The 22,740-nt window shown below is 42.3% G+C and overlaps 1 protein-coding gene across 1 annotated transcript in view; it reads right to left on the bottom strand.

Moving 5' to 3' along the window:
* Positions 1 to 4,060: 4,060 nt before the first annotated feature.
* The window catches only part of LOC146640008 (E3 SUMO-protein ligase PIAS1-like), a 52,822-nt gene continuing 34,142 nt past the window's right edge, over positions 4,061 to 22,740 (bottom strand). The window contains exons 3-13 of the mRNA XM_085357087.1: positions 13,523 to 13,607; positions 13,271 to 13,409; positions 13,052 to 13,186; positions 11,727 to 11,832; positions 11,333 to 11,406; positions 10,890 to 11,050; positions 9,839 to 9,975; positions 9,421 to 9,652; positions 8,697 to 8,836; positions 7,224 to 7,264; positions 4,061 to 5,163 (exon numbers count right to left, since the gene is read on the bottom strand). Of these exons, the coding sequence (XP_085213213.1) occupies positions 4,801 to 5,163; positions 7,224 to 7,264; positions 8,697 to 8,836; positions 9,421 to 9,652; positions 9,839 to 9,975; positions 10,890 to 11,050; positions 11,333 to 11,406; positions 11,727 to 11,832; positions 13,052 to 13,186; positions 13,271 to 13,409; positions 13,523 to 13,607 (1,613 nt within the window). The 3' untranslated portion in view covers positions 4,061 to 4,800. The remainder of the gene's footprint in view (positions 5,164 to 7,223; positions 7,265 to 8,696; positions 8,837 to 9,420; positions 9,653 to 9,838; positions 9,976 to 10,889; positions 11,051 to 11,332; positions 11,407 to 11,726; positions 11,833 to 13,051; positions 13,187 to 13,270; positions 13,410 to 13,522; positions 13,608 to 22,740) is intronic.

Genomic DNA, 22,740 nt, shown 5'->3' with positions numbered 1-22,740 from the left:
GTTTTAAGGCAGTGAGTGCAGATGTCGTCTCAAGTCTGACTTTGATATCGTTTTCATAGCGTGGAACTCGTTATTGGCCACGGTCGTATTTTTTTTCTTTTCCCTGTTTTTTTTGGTTCGTTTTTGTTTTTTAAATAATAGTACAGCTTCCATTTTCTAAAAAATATATAAATTATTTTATTCTCTCGCTCTGAATCGACGCACAAAAGCATACAAACGGACATCAAACACCCATGTCTGGATCTGAATCTTTCAGTTTTCAGTGTTCCACACGAACATAATATACACGTCGCTGATTTTTCCCTTTTGTTTAAGGTCATGACAACCAAAGAGTTGAGTTGCTTGTCGAGGCTGACTGTGGAGTACTTTTGAAAACACACTTAGGAGTAACTACTGTTTTAAAAAAACAAAAGTGGCCTTATTCCATATGTTCTGTGTGTGTGTGTGTGTGTGTGTTGCTGAGGAGGGACTGAGAAAGCCGCGACCTTGTGCTTATCCATCCTGTTTGTTAGAGTGAAATAAACCCAGCTCAATAAAGACTGCTTCGCCCTAAACACTTGCTGCGAATGAAACCACAGGAGGAGGGAGCAGCGGACACCTAAACGAGGTGGAGTTGGATCGGACCTTTCCCCGCCTTCACCACAAACACATTCAACACGGTCTCTTCTCCCACTTCATGTTGCCATCGTGACCTGCTGCCCAACGAGCGCCACGACAGACGTTTCAATAAATTAAGACGGTGATGGGATTCATTCAGTTACTGTGACCACCTCATCAAGTATCCAAACACTGCTGCTTAGTTATAAAACTGACGTGAGAGAACGTGAAGGACCGAAGGTTTCACCAGCAAAGCAAGCCAGGGGAGCTGAGATAAAGGCACAAACGCACAGGCTCACGTAGTTCCTGCTGCCCAGAAACGATCAACTCACCGAGCCTGAGCCGCAAGCGAACAGCAACAGTTCACTTTGGGAGTGAAATCCACACGATTTCCACAACGAATGCTCTCGCATGCAGCTTCCTGCCTACGTGACATGGTTCTCATGGGTGACAACCATCAAAAGAACAAAACAAAACAACCCACCAAAGTTAAATATTGACATAATGGTAATAATATCATAAATAATGTGGTTCCTCTTTGCCTACGGTTATGGTTGGAGACTCTCTGCAATCTGAAAATCCTGCCACAAAACACACAAACAGATCGACAGATTAATCTGATCGGCAGTAGCTTTTCACCTCGTTTTCTCCGAATATAACAATAAAATCACCGTCAATCGTGAAGTGGAAATCTGGTTTAATGACAGGCCTGTATGCACATGACCAGGTGTTTTTAGGCTGGTTCCAGGAATCAGAGAAGTGCATCGATTGGAACATTTAGAAAATCCATCAAACTGCCTGCGGAAGATCCCATGTATCAAAGGATTAAATTAGCACTTGGAGCAAAACACTATGCAGATCCCCACCCAAACAGTTTAAAGATGGAGGAGCTGTTTTTGTTTTTTAATTTGTACTCATTAAAAACACAAGGAGAATAACAAATAATCCCGTTTGAATACACGTTTTCTTTGAACAGAGAAAACGTGTACGCACTTTTATTTTCTGAAACAAGATTAGCAACTCTGACAGAATACAAGGTGGTTAAACTTAAACAGCTGTTAAAGAGAGGATCACTAAATCCAAAATATAATTTTAAATTTTTATTCCTGCAATCATTTATCTTTGCTGCTGTGGCTCTGTGTTGAGACCTTCCTTGCTTACACATAGATGGAGAACTGGAGATGTGATATTACGTCAGGCGCTGTGTTAAAGATGGAGCTGAGATTAAGGTGGGTTGCAAAGCGGCTTGCAGATGCTTCAGGTGACTGGGCCTGGCTTTGAAATCAGCTGATCTGCTGGGGTTGGGGTGATCTTACCTCTGTTGTCAATTTGAACCTTTTTCTTCTTTTTTTTAAATTATAGGTTCTTGTTGTTATTGAAGGGGGATTAATGTTTCACTGAGATGAGCTAAAGCTTAAAGGCAGCTGTGGGAACACGGCAAAAAGCTTTAAATCTTTTGACACTAAAGGCTCTGAACGGTTTTTCTTCCGCCTGGCCAAAGCAGCAAAAATGCCCAAACCTGCACGTGACCGCCACTTGAATAGAAAAACCTTTAAATTCCTGACAGAATCAAACAATATTTCAACGAATATCTACAGCAACTCTTCATTAAACTGTTTACTGACAACCCATCGGGTGCTCACTCACACCGACTCGGTCATTTCTTAACGGTAAGCAGCAGGAACTCGAAGCGCATTAAATCAAGCGCGTAATAATAACGCATGTGTTTTGTGCCCTTATCGTAAATATTACCCAAGTCAGCTCCAGAGAAAACACACACGCACGCACACACGCGTCATTTCCATTTATGAGTGACTACACAACACCTTTCTGAGAAGTTGTGCTGCTGGCAGGGAAAAAACAAAGAAGTAAAATGCACATTAAATAAAGTCATATAACATCAGTTCCCAGAGACTCACACACTCTCAGTCATGGAATTCAAACATTATGTAAAAATATAATGTACAGAAATATGAATACAAAATAAATAAAATACTGCACGACATACACGACACAGACGAGACTTGTTCTGGCAAATGACTGAGTCAGTCTGAGAGGTGGGGGGCGGGTTCCCATGAGAAGACCTGGGAAAAGATTTACAAATGCCAAGAGAGAGACACAGAGGGCGAGACAGGGAAGGGTGTATCTGGTTTGTCGAGAGTGGAGGGACAGGGCAGAGGATCTAATGTGATGGGTTGTGCTGTCAGAAGCGATTATCTCACGGTGGCGGGGATAATTAGGCTCTGACGGGAACTGCCCGTGTCCGACCTCTGGAAGAAGAGCGTCTAAGAGAGACGGATAACAGGGGACTCTGAGAAAGTTTCAAGGACACAGAGAAAGGGGGAGGTGGGGTGTGCTGAACGGGCACCGGGATTAACGGTGTCACCAGTAATGTGACCAGATTACAGAGGATCTCTGCAACATGGATCTGTTAATAACCTGAGGGGAGCAGAAAGCGCAAGCGTGTCCAGTCTTAAAACTGCAAACCTTTCACTTTTTTAAGCTGAACGTTAACGCCGTCCTAAAACCGCTGCGCTGTTCTGACACTTCCACATCACGCTCTGAACATTGCAGAGGTTTTTTTCATTTAAGAAGCAGACAGGCAATGTATTTTTAAACCATCTGACTCGGTGCCCGGTCTAAAAAGGGACAAGCTGAGATTGCCTTCTTCAACTGTGTCCCACTATTATCTGCTTTTCCCAAATAAAACTCCTGAGATGATATCAGTCACAGGTCTGATCTTCAGAAGATGCATTAAAAGGAAAGTGGGCCAGGGGTTGTGGGTAAGCTTTTAAGACATTAATCTGAGCAAAAAACAAGAACAAAAAAACCCCAAAAACAAAAGAACAGGCACAACTTTAAGCTTAGTCACGTGCTATGGACGCCTGTATCTTTAAAAAGGCCTAGCGCTGCTACAACACCAATTTGACCTTCATCATCAACAGAGAAGACGAGACACGGTGGGCAGAGGATTAAGTGGCTTAAAGGAAGGACAGCAGACTGAAAAGACTGTGACGCACAGATCAAACTACCCTCTTGATTATTTTGATCATATTCAGGTACCGTGTGTGGTTTTTTTGTCGTTTTTTTTTTGGGGGGGGGGGGGCATTGTGCAAATGAAATAAACAACTGTAACTGTTCCATCGAAAACCTCTAAACTGGCAGGTATAAATAGTTTCACTTCTAAATGCTGTCTGCAGGTAGAGTCTCTAAAAGGAGGCGGGAATTGAGGAGAGGAAATGAAAAACATTAAAATAAAATGGAAATGGCTAATTCCACACTCCCCACAGCATCAACCTGAAGGTCAAAGGGAATGCATATATATTCATATATATATATATATATATATATATATATATATATATATATATATATATATATATATATTTCTAAAGGCTTAAATATCATACATAACTTAAAAGCATAATAAAATTATTAGCACATGAATAAACTGTATATTCAGCGTCTGAAAAGCTCCCGTCGTCGGAGAGAGACACAAAATGCCGTGAATTTGAACGTGAGAAAAAGAGAACAGCACGCAGAGAGAAGTGAAGTTTAGATCGGAGAAATGCAAATCTGACATCTGGAAATGGGGTATAGCTAAAAGAGAGCAAACCACATGGCAACAGGCATATGAATGAGCTCGTGTTTGTGTGAGAACACACAAAAAAATTTAATCCGACTCAGTCCTCCACTTACAAACAACGACTGAAGCAGCTCTCTAGACTGAAATTGTCCCGATTTAACATACAAAAGTAAAAGAGGAAAATAGATTCTGTTCTCTGTACACGGTGCCGCTCCTTTGTTTTTATTTAAAAAAAAAAAAAAAAAGAGAAAAGAGCCCCCCCTCCTTTGTGTTTTTGCTCAGGTAGCATCTTTGCTCGTTGTGCCGGGTTGGTACCAGTATAGCAGTAACGTGGGTTCACATGCTGGACAGGTTTCTGATCTAAAGTCAGCACACCAACACAATGTCCACACCTTTAAGTGATGACTCGGGACTGGACTAGGATCAGTTGTCCGCTCATATTATTAGTGCTCTTCTTGAGACCGACTCGTCGTCACGGCTCCTCGAATGTTCAGGGTTTGATGACTCGCGGGGGGTGGGGTGGGGGGGCAGTCTAGTTTCTTAAAAGTCACCCCTCGCGGTTGAGTTTGTTACTGGATTCCAGCTGTGCCCGCGCCGTCATCTCCACTCATCCAGGGTCAGTCCAACGATATAACATCGGGTATCCCGCCGTAAATAGCCGCCACCGCAGCTTCAGTGCTGCTCCGGCTGGCCACCACCCCGGGATGCGTGTGTGAGGAGTGTGAGCTCGAATGTGAGGACGAGTGTGTCGAATGAGTGTCACGGAGGCTGCTGGACGAGACCAGGCTGCTGGTGCTGCCCGAATTGCTCACCCCGTTGGTCGGCGCTGTCAGCGAAGGCGCAGAGGAGACTGCCGATTGGTCGAGGAACAGGTGGGAGGCGGAGGAGGAGGTGGTGTAGGGCATGAAGCGGTTGAGAAGCAGCTCGTGGTCTTCTGAGGCCGAGGCAGCCGCCGCTGCTGCCATAACCATGTTGTAATGCTGAAAGGAGGCAGAAACAGAAGCAGGGAGGGGGTGTTAGTGAGGCACAAAGTCCTGAAAGACCCAGATGTGGGTCAGTTTAAGTCTGAGAGTAGTTCAAATATCATTCACCCATCTGCATATCCTGCTTTTATGTTTCTCATTTACTAACAACACATTCAAACAGCGAGAACATAAGAGAAGAATAAGAGAAACATAAGAGATTACTAAACTATCCCAGACAAACAGACAGAACTCTAACAGGCAATCATTGTGCATTTCACGCAGGTGAGCTGTTCTGCATAAGATACAGTTTAATAACAGACAATGTAGTGCTCTGTCATGGTGAAGAGAGAGGTGAGTGTAAAAGCAAAGATGTGCCTACGCTCAAATATGGTCACAAGCTCTGGGTAGCGACCGAAAGAATGAGATCATGGATACACGTGGTGGAAAAGAGATTTCTCAGAAGACCTCCCTTAGAGATAGGGTGAGGAGTTTAGCCATTTGGGCAGGGCTCACAGTAGAGCCACTGTTCATCCACATCAAAAGCAGCCAGCTGAGGTGGCTTAGGTGTCTGACAAGGATGCCTCCTTGGCATGGTGTTCCAGGCATGTCCCATTGGGAGGAGGCCTCAGGGTTGCCCCAAGACACGTCAGAGAGATTCCATCTCTTGGCAGGCCTCCGCTGGCCTTGCTGTTTCCTCAGATAAGCTGGAGGAGGTTTAGAGGGAGGCTGCTGGCTCCGTGACCCAGCCCCGGATCAGCAGAAGACAATAGATGGATGGCGTTCCATTTTACTAAAGTGTGTATAGTGTGATCTTGTTAGTTTCACTTCACAACAACAGTCATCTATCTCAAGGTTCTTTGTAAGGTAAGGTAATACCTAGGTATGGTAAGATAAGACTTAGGTATACCTAAGTCTTTGTTCATATGGGACAGAGATATCCCATATAAATGATGGTTTAGCGAGAGTGGGGAAATAGAACTCCATTAAACAGGAAGCGACTTTTACCTGAACCACAGAGAGTGTGAAAGGTGGAAATAGTCATCTGCTGTTTCTGAAGTCATGACTTGCTCCATTATAGAACACATTATGACCAGGAATAAAAAAAAAAAACAGCCAAGCCAACTTTATTTATAAAGCACTTTAAAAACAGCAACCACTGACCAAAGTGCTGATAGGTAGATAAATAGACTGAATATGACCCAAAATGAGCGACTTAGCCCATAAACTCAGCAAGAGAGAGTCAAGAAGACAGAAAGAAGTTTCCCTTCAGACTTCTACATGACCCAAAGTCTGGAAAAACAGATATCGCCATCTGGTGGTCTTCGAAGAGAATGCAGGGTCAAGGAACTCATTCTTCATACCCATAGGCTGCGGTCATGACCCAGAACGGGGGGGGGGGGGGGCACATACGGCGAGCTCTCCAAAAACTCTTTAACTCAAATCTCACGTATTATACTGCATGTACAGTCGCTGTCACAGGTATGGATACATGCAGTTGTGAAGAATGTGTAAAACTGACCTACGCCTGTAAGTCATTACAGGTGACCACTGGAGCACAGGTGTATTTAAAACTTTCAGGAAGCAACGAAACCGCTCTCCAACAAAAACTCCTCACTGTGAAGTCTGTGGATTCATGCAAAGCAATACTGACTCTTGATGTGCAGTTGCTGTTGAATTTTAATACTATTTTAGACACATATGGCATCCCATTCATCCTCACTGGCAGAAGAAATCCCAGATGCAGATAACAGCTGGATATTGCACTACTGAAGCTATGCAAGACACTCTCATTTGGCAAACCTTCATCTCTCCTTAAATAACCAGTACAGACTACAGCCCAGACGCAGAAGAAATAAGAACACTCGGTAACAGACACATTTTATGAGAAATAACACAAAGAGGGCAGCTTGTTTCTGAGGAGGGCTAAAAACAAAGCTTGTGCTTTCTTTTTTTTCCATAAGCACGTTTTGAACATTTTGTTCTCACAGGCTTCCAGGATTTTACTGAAAACAACAAAGTGTTTCAGCTGCTAAATTCAGCCACGTTTACACAATATCAAACACTGCTGTACGTACCGGATGATTGTCCCCTTGAAGAAAAGAGAAAAAATTCAACTCTGGAAATAAAGTAGAGAAAAAGTCAGTGATGAATATCACAAATGCAAATACATATTGTATGGTTTGTTTGTTTTTTAAGTTAAGAGAAGTCAGAAGCACAGAGAGGCACAAATCTGTGAAATAGGCAAGGTCGATTCATTAAAAGTTAAAGAGTTAAGTTCAGTTGCAATTTTAAGCTTTTTGCCTTTTCCATTGTGTTTTCTTTCAGAATTTACTGTGCAAAAGTCTTGAGCCACCTCCTTGTCAGAAAAATGGGAAATAGGCACAACAATATATTGAAACACCTGCAATCATACATGGAAATACAGTGCTGTTATTGTTAGAGTTTATGACCATAGCAACCTGAGCATGCCCAGTCTCAGCTGAAGTCAGAAGCTAAGCAGGGTAGGGGATGGTTAGCACTTGGATGAAAGACCGTCTGGGAATACCAGCTGCTGTAAGCTTTGGGGTGGCTGTAGCTCAGGAAGTAGAGCAGGTTATCTACTATTCTGTTGGTGGTTTGATCCCTGGCTGCTCCAGTCTGCATGCCAAATATCACTGGGCAAGACAGGTTGACCCAAGTTACTCTCCGAACATCCATCGCAGTATGAAAGTTTGTCCTTTTAATGCATTTGTAATGTTTGGGATCATTTTCAGCATGAAGTTGTTGTAAATGAGACGCTTTCCACATGTTATTGCATAATGAATCAATGTCTTTTCTGCATTAATCAAAGCGAGGCTACAGTTTGTTTGTTTTTTTTTAAGCCTGACATTTTTTGGTCTTATCACTTCTTTTGTCCTCCACTTATGCAGTTTCTTCAGTGTTTTTAAGGACACATTGCACACTACACTGAGATCAGTTAACTAATAGCTCTTTAGGAATCACTGTGTTAGAGCAAAAATACTATTTTATATCTGTCAAACTGTGTTAGCTCTGGCATTTTTCATCTGATTCAACTAAAGAAAGTATGAAAATGGCAAACTTTTGTGTCAGGCTACTACTAACAAAGTGCTAAAGATAGAATTTAAAATGCGTTGCTAAATTGTCTGTTATGTGTAAACACAACACTGCTTCTTCTCTTGAGTTAGGAGCATTTATTATTAATTATTACTTCTACTGAATGAGCCACGATGAGCCAAAGACCTTCAGAAAGCCTGGAGAACTGCTGCACTTTGAAAAATGACAACAAAGCGTGGCTCACTGGAAGATAAACAGGAAGAAATGAGAGGTGACTCAAGACTTTTGCACAATACTTTTGTTATGTTAGAACAGTGTGGCTCTTTGGCAGAATTTTACATAAAGTTAGCACAATTTTAACAAAATTTGGCTACACACTGTGAATGATATAGGTTATAGTTAGGTTTACATAAATGCACTGTACACAACAGTATCTTTACTAATGCACATGTATTCATGAATACTTGCAAAGCATCCTGTATGTGTGTCATTACCTGAAAGGTCATTGGGGGTGTGGTAGTAGGGCCTGTAGTCCTGGATGAGAGGGGGGACAGGAGGGATGTAGCTGGTGTCTATCCCGGGCATGCTGGGGGTACGGCTCACAGGAGAGGCCTGATGGTGCAGGTTCAACACGCTAAAGGCAAACACAGAGGAAGAAGACGAAGAGATAAAGAACTAAAGAAGCCACGTAACTTCTAATAAGGCTTTTATGATGTGTCACGTGTACTGGGATAAACCACAGGGCCGTCCTGTCACCTTCAATTAGAAAAGTAACACTCACAGGATTCATTAAAGAGAAATGGGAGCAGCAGATGCACCTAATGAATTTTGGATTGGTAGAAAAGGCAGCTGTTTAAATTTCATAGCCATACTAAAGCTGGATTCAAGACTTCAGTCGGGTCTGTTTGTCGGCAGTTTTGAAATTTTGCGACAAACTATGATTGGCTGAACTTTGATTCCTGTTTGCAAAAAAGGCAAGCGAGGCGAGTTATGGAAAGTCAATCGGGTCATCAGACACAAATGTTTCGTCGACACGCTCGGGCACCGACTGCGAGCGCCGATGTGAAATGTCAAGAAGATGCTGTGCTCATGAATCATTTAAGCAGAGAGACAAAACTGCCCACGCGAGCGGCTAAAACGAGCATCAATTTCACATTTAATCAAATTCAACCTGCCTGCGGAGATTAAATCAGCATCTAGGGTGTGTGCTCGCCTCACCCTTTGTTGATGACGGGTGGCGAGGTCGGGGACATCGAAGGGCACGCTCTTTTGATAGGAGGAGGCAGCGTTGGGGGCGGCGGCGGCGGCGAATCCGGTCCTTCATCGTCTGAGGAGCTGTCCAGTGTCAAGTCGATCACTTCCACTTTCTTGCCGTTGCTGCTGTCGCTGCCTCCGTGGCTGGATGCCGAGGAGCTCCGCTGATCTGAGCCTGCGGCGGTCCGGCATGAGCCTGTAGAGCGGCGGTGATGTATCAGTTTGTGCAAATGTTTTTGCTTTTCAGAGACTGAACAGTTAAAAAAAACAAAACACAACTTCTCCCAACAGATGCCTCGCCTAATTAAAGCTGGGATCACTAAAGGCAGGCTTTCAGGCTAGCATTCCCCTTCCCTCCCTCCTTGTTTATCCCTCATCTCACCATCCAGCCCATTGTTATAGGAAGCAGAGGACACCTCCTGCACTTCCTTCTTAGACCTCATGGGGGCCCAGCTGCCATCCTCCTTAAACTGGATCTCATCACAGTCCGTGCAGCTATTGAGGATCTCTACAAAAAGCCTGAGAACAAACACACATGTCATACAGCAACCAAGAGAAAAAGACTTCACATCCACTTTACAGTTTCTCTCTAAAAATCATTCCACAAACGGTTCTTTTATATTGAGCAAGTGTTTGGAAGATAAACCCCCCCCACTACATTTATTAGAGTAAATCCCTTATGCTGTATCATTTTATTTGTATCCCATCATATATATATATATATATATATATATATATGTGTGTGAAGAAGAACCACATAGCAAGCATTGAGTAACAGAGTAAATAAAGAAAACAATACAACGCTCCACAGAGCAACAACAAACAAACAACAACAAGAAAAGGAGAGACGAGGTAAATTGTTACAGTGTTCTGGGACTTTAAACATAAAGGCTGTTTTTTGCTGCAAAAAATATAGTGTGGCACATACACTGAACAGCCACTTTATTAGGTACACCTGTTCAACTGATTGTTAACACACATATCTAATTGGCCAATCACATGGGACCAACTCAGTGGATTTTTGGAATGTAGACAGGGACAAGACGACCTGCTGAATTTCAAAACGACGCATCAGAATGAGGAAGAAAAGTGATTTAAGTGACTTTGAACGTGGCATTGCTGTTAGTGTCAGACGGGCTGGTCTGAGCGTTTCACAAACTGCTGGTCTGCTGGGATTTTCCTCTATAATCATCTCTAAAGTTTACAGAAAATTGCCTGAAAAAAACCAAAGAGAGAAAAAAATCCAATATCCAGTTCTCTCTGCAAAAACAACCCATTGATGTCAGCGATCAGAGGAGAACGGCCGGGCTGCTTTGAGCTGATAGAAAGGCAACAATAACTGAAATAAGCATTTGTTACAACCACGGTATTTAGAAGAGGACCACTCTTGGCACTATTTGATCAAAGGTCACCGGCAGGCCACAGCGACCTACCCATCAATGATGAGATGCTCGTACGGCGCCTTCTTGTCGCAGACGGGACACACCCAGGTGGGCTTCTTCTCATTCATTTGGATGTAAAGTGTGGCGTCGAAGCACTGCAGGTGGGAACATGTCAGCGCCCGGCACGGGATCATCAGCCGCATCTTCCCCAGCTGCGCGGTGAGCACATACGTAGTCAGGCCACGAAGGAAGTATAAGTGACACACAAATGTCACAAACACAACAAACCCATATAGCAAAACAGGATAGGGGCCAGAAGACAATAAGACAGGTGGTTCATGTTCACATACATAAGTTATGTGCGAGGGCATGTCGAGTCACATACAAAGTAAAATGAGAGGAAAAAGAAAAGTAAAAAGTGGAGCAACGTGTTTGGGCATGACTGAACCTCGAAGAAGGGCCTTAAATTCATGAGGAGCAGGGAGCATGTTTACCGGGCAGAGGAGCGACACTCGAAGGCTGGTTGTGGCTATTTCGCTGTCTGGGTCGGCTGTTAGCTTCTCTTTTACTGCAGGGTAGAGGAGAAGGACAAACACGTGTCAGTGTCAGAACCAAAGTCCTGACTTCTCCTACCAGATGAGCCTCCTGAATCACTGCCTGACTGCACCTAAATCTTTTTATGCAACTTGCAAAACAGCATGCAAGAAATATACAGACAGCTCCCATCTGACTGGATGAAAACATTTCAAAACAAGAGTTCAGTCTTAAGCCTTTTGCCCTGTCCCACACCACAAATTCAGCCTTTGATACATTAAATTACAGTGGAAACAGAAGAACAGCATTAGCTGATACACTGGATAGGTGCTTCTTTTAACAAGAGGTCCTTACTGAGTGCTCTGGAGTGGTCTGGGTTTCTGATGCCTTTAGCTCGCAGTCTCTGTAACAGCACTGTGGACGACTGCTGCTTCACCAAGTACACCGCCATCGAGTAACTCTGAACACACGGGAAGACACGACAGAGAGTGACAGCACGTCCTTGAACATGTTACTCAGTATAACTTTCAATGTTTGCCTCCACAGTCTCAGTGAAATCGATCCATCTGCTGTGACACTAATGTAAGTTGTGCAACAGTCAGCAAGCTCTTCTGTTCTCAGACCTTTCCTTTACCGCCCTCTACTGTCCGTCTGCGGAACGTCGCGCTCCACCCACCTCGATAAAAGCCAGCAAATATAAAGACAGAATTTTCTTAATCACATTTATGACGCGTTTATCCTGAAATCCTTCATCAAACGCCTCTGAATCCATGTATTTTAAAGGGAAATCTTCCCCTGAAGTTGTAGTTTTTATCCAATTTTGGTTTTCTTTTACAACGTTTGGCTGTAAAAAGGGAACACTGTGCCCCTTCCTGGGCTTCGCACCAATTTGAAAGCCTCTTTATATAATCAAAGTATTCTTTAAGTCTTTTTTTAAATAGGCTCTTCTCTGCTTCTTCTTTTTTTGTCTGTCATCTATGTGAACACAGTAAGTTAAGAACACCGTGTGATGTGATCATACACTGAGGAATGCGCCAGCACCTCGTTGCATAAATGGGGACATACATTAATCAAGATTAATGCAGATTTTCAGGACCTCTATTTAAGACAGAAAATTCACATTAATAACACCTGCGGATCAGCTCCAACACCAGATTAATTAACCGTGTTGTATCTGGATAGAGCACACAATAGAATTTATTTAATTTTTTTAATGATCATGATGCCATTAAAAAAAAAGTCAAACCGTAACTTGTCTCTAGTCCCTTATGTTGTGTTACTAAAAATAAAAAAAGACTATATTGTGATTCAAGTGCTTGGAAGTATAAGGAGTGAAAAAGTCTGCAGAGGAAGTAAAGGAGCAAGAGTGCAATGAGTTGAACACAAGACATTCACACATAATATTTCTATGTCATTTCTTTGTAAAGCCAGAATTAGCTTCGTCTTATTTGTATTAAGCTTGTTTACGTGTTTGTCTGATGGAAGAGGCTTAGACGAGGGTGGGGGAGCTGCAGGAAGTCAGATATCTGCTTTCAACTTCAGAACGACACCAAAGCTGAGAAAAGCAAAAAGTAAGCCTTCGTATTTGAGCAGCTGCAACCAGCAAATGTTTAAATTCATTCATTACGCATCTAAAGTGTCAGTTATTCACACACACTGCAAAAAGCTTTGGCTCCTACCCTTCCGATCTCAGCGGTCCACGACACCACGATGGTATTGGGGACTGTGGTGGACAATCTGACCAGTGAGGTAATGTTGATTGGGCGGCTGGGCCGCTTGGGCTCGACACCGTTTTTGGTTGGAGGAAGATAACCCTAGAAATGAGAAGCGAATATCATTAATGTCGTTTTCCAGGTGGCATTCTAACATTCTTTATTAAACGGCTGAGCGCTTCTCACCGGCAGGTTGCACGGCTTCCCGTTTACTTTCACACACAGATTGGGGGGGAAATGGTCTTCCTGAGGACAGCTGGTCTCCGACAGGCAAAACCGCAACTGAACCTGAACTGAGAAGTCACATTTGGTCCCCGAGATGTCCCTTTGAGAGCAGAAACACATTTATCAATGCGCAGCCGCGCAAACCCTATACATTTCTGAATTATTCATGAACAATTCAGCATCCTGCGTTGACGGAGCGGCGTTAAATTTTACATTGAGCTGCTGATCTGCTGAACTTGCTGCGGCGTTAAAGCGAAGGCGAAACATGTCTCCTGAAACCGCTGGCTGTTGTCTGACGCTGCAGAGAGACAGAGAGAAAGCGGGAAAGGACATGTTTAATAGTTGAGGACATTACATATAAACCTGAATTAATCGTGCCTGCTTTCTCACATTACATGCATCTACTTTTTAACCCTCAGACATAAATATAATAAAAAACAACGTCTGAACAAATAACACGCCCCATACATGAAGCAGGTGAGGAAATATGTGCACAGCTGTGTAGCAGAGGGGCTCTCCTTCATAAACATCTGCATTATCAGGCAGGGCTCGCACACATGAAATGACTAACTGAGAAACACCTGGACGCCAAAACCAAACCTCACACTAAGGTGAAAACGAAGGAGAATATGTGTGCGTGCTATTTATAGGCCCACCCACAGGTGCGAGCTCGAGAAAAGTTTGAGCTGGATTTGTGTAGGAGGTCAACATGAAACTACGAGTCACGAGGGTTCAAACCGAGCCCTGTTTTGCATTTGGACTTTAACGATGTTTCAGCTTCTTAGGAAACTTGCTTAAATATCTTCTGTCATAAAGTGAAAGACAGACACCGACAGTTAGTTTCTCTTGGCACAGATGGGTATCCCATCGAACCAGTGGCAGTTCAGGGGTTTAAAAAAGAGTTTATATATTCTATCATCCCTGTGAAAAATTCATTAATATGTTTGAACATGTTCGTTTGATGATTTCAGATGGAAATGTAAAAATAGCAAATTATCATTTTAGGGTTATTACATTTTAAACTGCAACTACACAAAAAATAGCAGCCACAGAGGTCGTAGTGAAACTCCAAACGTGACAGTTTCTCAGGTCCTTCTGTTTGCACTAATATTTATACTCTCACATCTTTGGGAGCTCACCTTTGACACTACCTTCAAGTCTTTCGTTTGGCAAGATAAAAGCCCCGTGGGTCATAAAAAATGTGGTATGGAAGTTACAGACATTTAAGTATTATATTCAGTACTGTGCAAAAGTCTCGTTTCTTTATGTTGTGCTTCTGAGGATGGCATCTCTCAGTGCAGTACGTTCTATATATTTGAGAAAACTGATCTGAATGTTGTTGTTAAGAAATACAAACATTCAACAACGACCTGACAAGGGACATGTGGGATACATCTGCACTTGGTTTAAAGAACGATCATGGATTGGCCTCCCCAGAGTCTGGGCCTCGACTTTATTGAAGATCATCTGAACTGAGAACAGGAAAAAAAAAGGCAGCCAACATCCAAAGAAGAGCTTTGAATGTCCTTCAAGAAGCCTAGAGAACTATTCCTGAAGACTACAAGACAGCTTCCTAAGGCTGTGTTGAACCATAAAGTTAGAATAATAATGGATTGCATTTTATATAGCGCTTTTTGAGACCCTCAAAACACTTTACAATTAAACTATTCATTCACTCTCACATTCACACACTGGCAAGTTACAGTTGTAGCCACAGCTGGGGCAGACTGACAGAAGCCCCTCTGGCCATCACCAGTAGGTGAAGTGTCTTGTCCAAGGACACAACGACCAAGACAGAGAGAGCAGGGGATCGAACCGGCAACCTTCCGGTTACAAGATGAGCTTCCCAACCCCCTGAACCACGGTCGTCCCCTGACTGACTGTGCAAAGTCAGTTTTTATCTATATGTTGCATTCCCGTGTCACGCCTACATGTTTCAGTAAATCACTGAACCTACTACACCTGTATTCATGTGTTCTGTACACACATGAAATCAAACTACACTTTAAATTGGGTTGAGATGAACAAACAGGTAAAAAAAACAAAAAAAAACAAAACAACAACAACCAAAAAAACAAAAAAACAAAAAACATATTTAAAAAGAAATTCCAGCTGAGATGTAGAACAGGTGATGAACTTCTTAGTTGGAATGAAACTGAAAAATGAAAGCAACTAAAATCTCCACTGAAAAAGATTTTCTTAAAAAAAATCTTCATTACAAGTTTTCCTTACGCAGACCACTATAATCAGTGTTAAAACACTGTTGATGTTTTACTCCCTCTGCGTGGATGTTGTGAAACAGATAAATCTCAGTGGGAATGTTTTGGTCTGCAGGTTGTGTAAGTGAGGAGCGAGGAGGAGTTGTTGCTTTAGCTACATAAAATAATGCTGAACTGTGAGTGTGTGAGTTAAAATGTGTCTCTGTACACACACACACACACACACACACACACACACACACACACACCAGCTTTAAGAACACAAAAATGCTTTCCATATATGGCGCGTGCGTGTGTGATAGGGGGGTGGGGGGCAGTACAGTTCCTATGGATGATTACTGGACCAATCATGTACCTCCTCTCGGCATACCAAACAGCCATTAAATTTCCCAGTGATGACCCGTCTCATCACCAGCGTGGTATATAATTTGTTTGACATGTGCAGTGTTTGCTGTATGTTCCTGTGTGTTTTAAGCAGCAGCCTGTGCACTGCGGAACAAAATCATGCGCGAGTGTGCTTTCGAACAACCATCTCCCTCCTCTCCGGGCACACAGGTTATAAATAGAAAAAGCTCTCTCACTCCCTCACTCTTGCTCTGCCTATCTCCTATCACTCTATAACTCCCTCTCTCTCTCTCTCTGGTGCTGGATTTGTTTCTGGTGTTTCAAAGTGAGTGGTTGGGAGAGATATGAAAGAGGTTGAAATGGCCTTTGATTGATGTCTTCCTCACTCTCACTAACACAAGGCTGTATTTTTACCCAAGCACAGTGTTGGACATCAACTTTAACATATTTTCTTTGTTTTTCTCACTAACTGGTCTAAAGTAGCAAAATATATATCTGCTTATATCTGAAAGCAGATGCAAGCTCCTCATTAGCCCTTTACCATTAATCTTCCTTGGGATTTCTGTCCTGCTTATACACAAAATTAAAAGTAGCAGTTTGAAACTAAACTTAGTCTTCTCACCACAGATCATATTTCTCATTCAAATCTACAATAGTCAACTTTTGGTATTATAGCGGGCACTGCTGCCAAGACACGTGTTGTGCCATATCTCATCACTCTCCTGTTTCCTTGGTAACCAAGCAACTACCATTAACACAGCACATGGAGCCCAGAGTCGATGAATGGAAGAGTCGCGTCATCTCCGTTCACTCCAATGATCCTGATAATGCAGATCTTTAGCAACATATGCTAGCTGCACCATAGAGATATAGCACAGCGTGGAAGTTTGAGATGCATTTTTACAAGGTAATAAATTAAAAAAACAAAAAAACAAGTCTGTAATGTTATCAGCACACAATCCAACTGCCCACTAAGCACTTGTCAGAACTATTCCAAACTCCCGCTGATAGGACTCTGATTTAGTCAAGGGCTCTGATGAGCCTAGCCTAGCGCTAGCCACAACCGGGTTTCTTTACTTTGTTTTTACTGAAAATCAAAAGCAACACATCTATGGATGTTACACAGAACAAATACAGTTGATTTATTAACAAAAAATAAAGGAAAATCTAAAATCTCACTGGAAACAGGGGAAACGGTTAGCCTGAGTTTCACCAAAAGTACAAAATGCTACCTCAGGAGGCGCTAAATCCCACGAAACTATGCAGACTTCCATTGTTTACAGAAGAACAAGAATAAGAAGCATAACAGCTGCTTAAAACAAACTCAGAGATTTGTTACTGTGGTGATGCAGCAGTTTGGCCCACTGATATCTGCTGTTGCGATCACTCATGTAAGGAAGGCAAAAGATATAAATAAATAAATCTTTTTTTAAATCATATTTTTACTTCTGATTGCAGCCCAGTTATTGGCTGCAATCAGAACATGTGTTCAGTGTGTGTGTGTGTGTGTGTGTGTGTGTGTGTGTGTGTGTGTGTGTGATAATATACATGTAAGTGGTAAAAATCTTTTCACAGAAGTCTGTTTAGTACTTGGGACAAACTAAATATAACCAATGATTCAATAGCTTCCAAAACCAGCTTCAGCAGCAATATTTCAATGAAATTATTTTCTGTGTGACTTTATCAGTCTCTAACATCACTGGGGAGGAATTTTGGCTTACTATTCAGTTCAGTGAGGTATGTAAACATTTGTTTATGCACAGCTTTCGGTCCCACCTCGACATTTCAGCACTAGGTTGAGGATCTGGACTTGGACACCTTGATTCTTTTCTTTTTCAGCCATTCTGTTCTCTGCTGTACTTGAGATCACTGGCCTGTTACATGACCCAATTTCAGCCAAGCTTTAGCTGTCAAACAGATGGCTTCAGATTTGACTAGAATACTAGAGTGGCACAGTCTTCTGTGGTTAGCACTTTTGCAAGCAAGAAGGTCCTGAGTTTGCATTTTGTGCAGAGTCTGCATTTTCTGCTGTGTTTCTGTGGGTTATGGCTTCCTCCCACAGTCCAAAGAGAACCAATGGGCAATGTTAACTGGTGATTCTAAATGGGCCGTAGGTGTGAATGCGAGTGTGAATGGTTGTCTTAATGTGTTAGCCCTGCGACGGATTCCCCTATGACAGCTGGGACAGTGGACAAACAGTTTGGCATACAGAGGACTTGACTCAATGACTGTAAGGTGCTCAGGTGGTCCTGTAGCTTTAAAATGAACCCAAACCATCACCCTCCACTACCATGCTTTGAAATTGCTTTTGACGTACTGTACTGCTCAGTGTCTGACCTTGAGATGAAGTTCCTGGGATGTACACTCGTAATAAACTGTAAAATGCCAAAATAGCTGCTTTCATAGAGGTGCTCACACTTGCTGATGATCAGTTACTGACCCTCTTAATTCCGATGGAGTGAGTAAGGGTGGACTTGGGTTTTCAAAGGACTGCAGTGAAAAGTCTCCTTTTCACATGACTGCAAGTCGCTGGCATGGTGGGTCTGTCAATATGTAACTTGGTGATTAATCAAAACCCTCAACCTTTATTTGTAACTCAGCAGGTCAAAGTTACATGCAATAATGCTAGACTGAGTGAGATTTTCCACTTCAGCAGAGTGAAGACTCTTACTTTATTGCCAGTCAGCCAGCTCCTGTTGGTTCAGATGCTTTTGGTCTTGATAGCAAGATTAGGTGTATGCTGGCTTGACATGGGTGGACAGTACAACTGCTGGTTTATATTTAAAAGGAGATTTTATATTTGTTTGCAGAGTGGACTCAGATCCTAACAGAATTTAATGCAACAGCATCCTCTAATTACCCCTTAAAGCGACAGATTCTGCTGTTTAGCAAAAGTTATAAGCTCATAAAATTGACTACATCATATGCAGCAGAATTTCTATAAACTGAGCTTCTACTTATTCTCACTGAAAGAAGCAACAGAGAGCAATGATCAAGAGCTGGAATTACAGTTCCCGGCATAGCATGAAATCTTATTTCTGACTAATGGTGCTTAATAAACATAAATAAATCACCGGGACATTAATTTTGAGGCGCAAGCATAATCACAATAAATAAATAAAAGCTTCTATTAATACAAATCTCCAACCATGTGTCTCAGAGTACCAGGAGATTATTCTGAGTAAATGCAGAAGAAGAGAGGAGGACAGCTGAGGTGAAATTTCTAAAGGTCTAACATGGGTATTACAGATAGCACAGGCTAAAGGATATTTTGCAGTTTGTGATAGACTGTGTGCTTAATATCGAGCTTTTGAAATCAGTTCAGCACTTCTGAAGGCAAAAACCTGCAGACTTTCTGTCCTTCATGGTACGCGGTTTGAGACCCTTGCTGTACCTGGCACTGCGCTGCATTTTAAACTGTTTCTAAACTGTAAACTGTATCTAAGGCAGATGGTGGGAGGAGTGACAGATGGGAGAATGACCTCCAATAGGTTGATGTTTACAGTACAGAGGAAATAAACCAAGCGGGAACCAAAATATACAGTCAGCTGCAGTTTTTCTGAGTATATAGAATCACTCAGAGATGTATTTCTATTTTTTCCCCGTGCATGCCTAATAACAGAAGAGGCTGAAATGACACTAACCTAGCTGTAGACCTAGTTTCTACTGAGCCTGAACTGCAGTGGCTATATTAAGAATTTGCTCTAATATTTTGTTGTGCACTTATTAATATAAATGTGGTGGACAAAAACAGCAAAGGTTCAAGGAGATCCAAAATAACTAACAACTACTTAGCCACTGTGGGAGTGTGCACAGTGCCCACAACAATGAATATGCACATACACACTGGTCTCTAAAAATACATAGGTTATCTGATTAATGAGCTCTAAAGGGAGGTGAAAAAGGGATGTGACTGGGTTGGGATTCCCACACGCCAACGAGCCAGCCTTCCCAAAAAGGAAACGTCTGTAAACCTTTCGACAAGCACACAACTGTGAAGAAAGAAAAAAAGTTTTGCGGCTGACATATTTATGTTTGAACTAAATTTATGTTCCAGTGTGACCACATCTGTTTTAAACCATGCGATTTAGCTGTTATCGGCCCATTTAATGGCTGTTATCAGTTGTTATCAGTACAACACATATTGCCAGTAGGCGCACTCCCCTCTACCTTCGAGCTGGCTCGGTAAGCCTCTACCATCCATTGTAATGAGAGATAAACAGAGAGCAACACAGACGTCTACTGTCCGTGTATAATCTCTGCTCCTAAGTGCTGTGCTAAGCTAGCAAATGTACACTCTTTACATGGTAAAAAGTGGGTTAAATAAAGGAAGTGCCAACGTCTAACCTTTTGTTCCAAAACAAAGCTAAAGACTGAGTAAAAACAAGAGTTTGCTCGCTTTTGGTGGCAAATTCATCTGTTGTGGTTGAGAGCTGACTTGATTATACGTCAGCCACTTTTAATGCCGTTTTAACCTGTGAACCTCCACTCAGAAGGGCAGAATGAGGTATAACTACCCACTAGTTGAAAGCGGAGGCCACCTACTTGGGATTGATACCAAGAGATAACTGCCATTCAGCAGGCTCATAACAACTGAAATCAATGTCTAAAAAGGTGTTAAAATTGGCAGCTGATAAAATAGAGTGAAATAATAAATTATATTTCACATTAAAAATAGGGGTGTAACTATTACCAGGCTCTTTACAGCAAGAAAACGTAAAATCTGGGTTCGGCTCTGCTTTGAAAAGAAGAAATGTGAGCTAAACATCAGAGAATGTGCTCGAGCTTCATAGCCACTCTTCAGCACAACAAAGCCCAGCTGGAGTTTATTAACTTGTTAGTGGCCTTGCTACTTTTTCTCTGGTGCACCGCATGCACGGGCGCACCGCGCACACAGAATCAAAGGCAGTGCCACATGTGCGTGCACAAACACAACATGCAGCAGCGTTCACAGACAGAACAAAGACAAAAATCCTTCCAGCGTCACTCAAACTACAACGCCAGAATGATCGGCGACAAAAAGGTCGGCTCTAAATGTCACACTCACATTCATGCACAATGACAACTTTCCAGAAGTGTTTCTTGCCCCCCCTGCAGTTATTACCTTTTATTATCCACATGTTGTAAAGTTACATACTGACAGAGCTCATTTAAGCATTCCAGCGTGCACACAGCACTGCTCAGGCTGGCATTAAAGTTTCTTTCTGGTCCTGCAATCCTTGTCAGCGTGCACACTGGAGCACGCGTGTTGCTGTGTTTTCAGAGCTTGGCCTCTTGCCATCACCCACCACGCCCATGTTAGTATAGAATCAAAGACACCCAAAGATACGACACTGTTCCTCCTCTCTGAGACCAGCTTAAAAAAAACAAAGAGGAGGAGAGGAGGAAGCTACAGATGTTTAGGTTTCTTATGAGTTGGGTCTGTCTAATCAGGCAGTTTGTCGAGATGATGATGCACCAACTCAGACAGAAGAGGAAAATAATGCTGCTTTAATAGGCTCTGAGAGATGTAAGCCATTTTCTGCTGCGTGTTTATAGCCGAGTGCAGCCAAGGCTCCTTTTGTTGATGTTCGTTCGCTGTGAGAAGTCTGAGTTGTTTACAGAGAAATAAAGATTTCGCACGGGATCACACGGAGGTCAGAGTACGAGCTGGCAAATCTCTGGTTGTGTTTTGATGCTGGGCGACGAGGTCGGCTCGCGCTTGTTGGATGTTTTGGAACATTGCCGCCATATTCTTCCACGTATAGCTGATAGTGTGTGCGTGATACAGTATCTTTACTGATTCTTAGAGTTCTTGATTTGCTCAGCAGAAACAAGACGTACGGAACATTTGATTTGTGGCGATTAAATGTGCTTGCTCGAGGACACTCCAGTAGGGCGGATAACTGTGACAAGAACCTGAACGCACTGATTTGCAGACATCAAGTGTTTCATTCCGATTTTATTAAATTCAAGTTGTACAACTCTTTGTGCTTTCAAACTTTCTTTCGTAGGGACTAAACTCAGCACTTTCTACTGATGTTTCAAAATTAAATCTTTTAACAGACATGAACGCATCTGATTTGAAGGAAGTTTTTCACTTTAAAACAGTACCATCAGTTAATTAAGACATTAAAAAGGAGCCAATCAAGGAACATACAAATCCTGTGTGAAACACAAAAACATGAAGCCAACAAGCTAACAAGAGCCTTCTATTGGATAATCACTGCAGAGAATAATATGTTTGACCTGGCTACAGGTTATTTCCCCCAAACTGATGCAGTGAGCAGCTTTTCATTTCTTGAACTGTGTTAGAAGAAACATCCTATGGTTTTGGAAAAGATGTCATTCCCTTCTGAAGGGACAAATTATTGACCAGCATCAAGCAAAGAAATCAACTCAGGAGATTGCTGATAGCAATAAAACTGGATTAAGGTTAACGGATTATTAAAATCCATAAGGATAGTGGTGAACCATTATCGTGGAGAAGAAATGTGTGAGAGAATGATCGTAATCAGCAATCACTTAGACATTTGGTGAAGTCACATCATATCAGAAGACCTCCTGTGAGCAAGCACTAGGCGACAGTGGGAAAAAGAAACCCTCCCTTTTAACAGGAAGAAACCTCCCCCAGAACAAGGCTCATGGAGAGGCGGTCATTTGCAACAACTGGTTGGTGTTGAGGGGAGGAAGACAGGACAAAAAAAAAAAAAAAAAAAAAAACACATTGTGGAAAAGATGCCCAGATTAATATTAACAATAATAAATAGTATAAATCACAGCCATGGTTAATATTGAAAGTAAGAGCATTTTCTCATGCACAATGCAAAGAGAACTCAAGGGACTGGGATTAAACAGCGGTGACGTGAAATCCACTTATTAGTGAAG

Source organism: Diplotaxodon limnothrissa, linkage group LG1 (genome assembly GCF_057381915.1).
Source record: "Diplotaxodon limnothrissa isolate DT_005_m linkage group LG1, D_limnothrissa_male_GT1.1, whole genome shotgun sequence".
Taxonomy (NCBI): domain Eukaryota; kingdom Metazoa; phylum Chordata; class Actinopteri; order Cichliformes; family Cichlidae; genus Diplotaxodon; species Diplotaxodon limnothrissa.
Note: the sequence above shows the minus strand (reverse complement) of the source record. Positions and strands in the feature narration are given on the sequence as shown.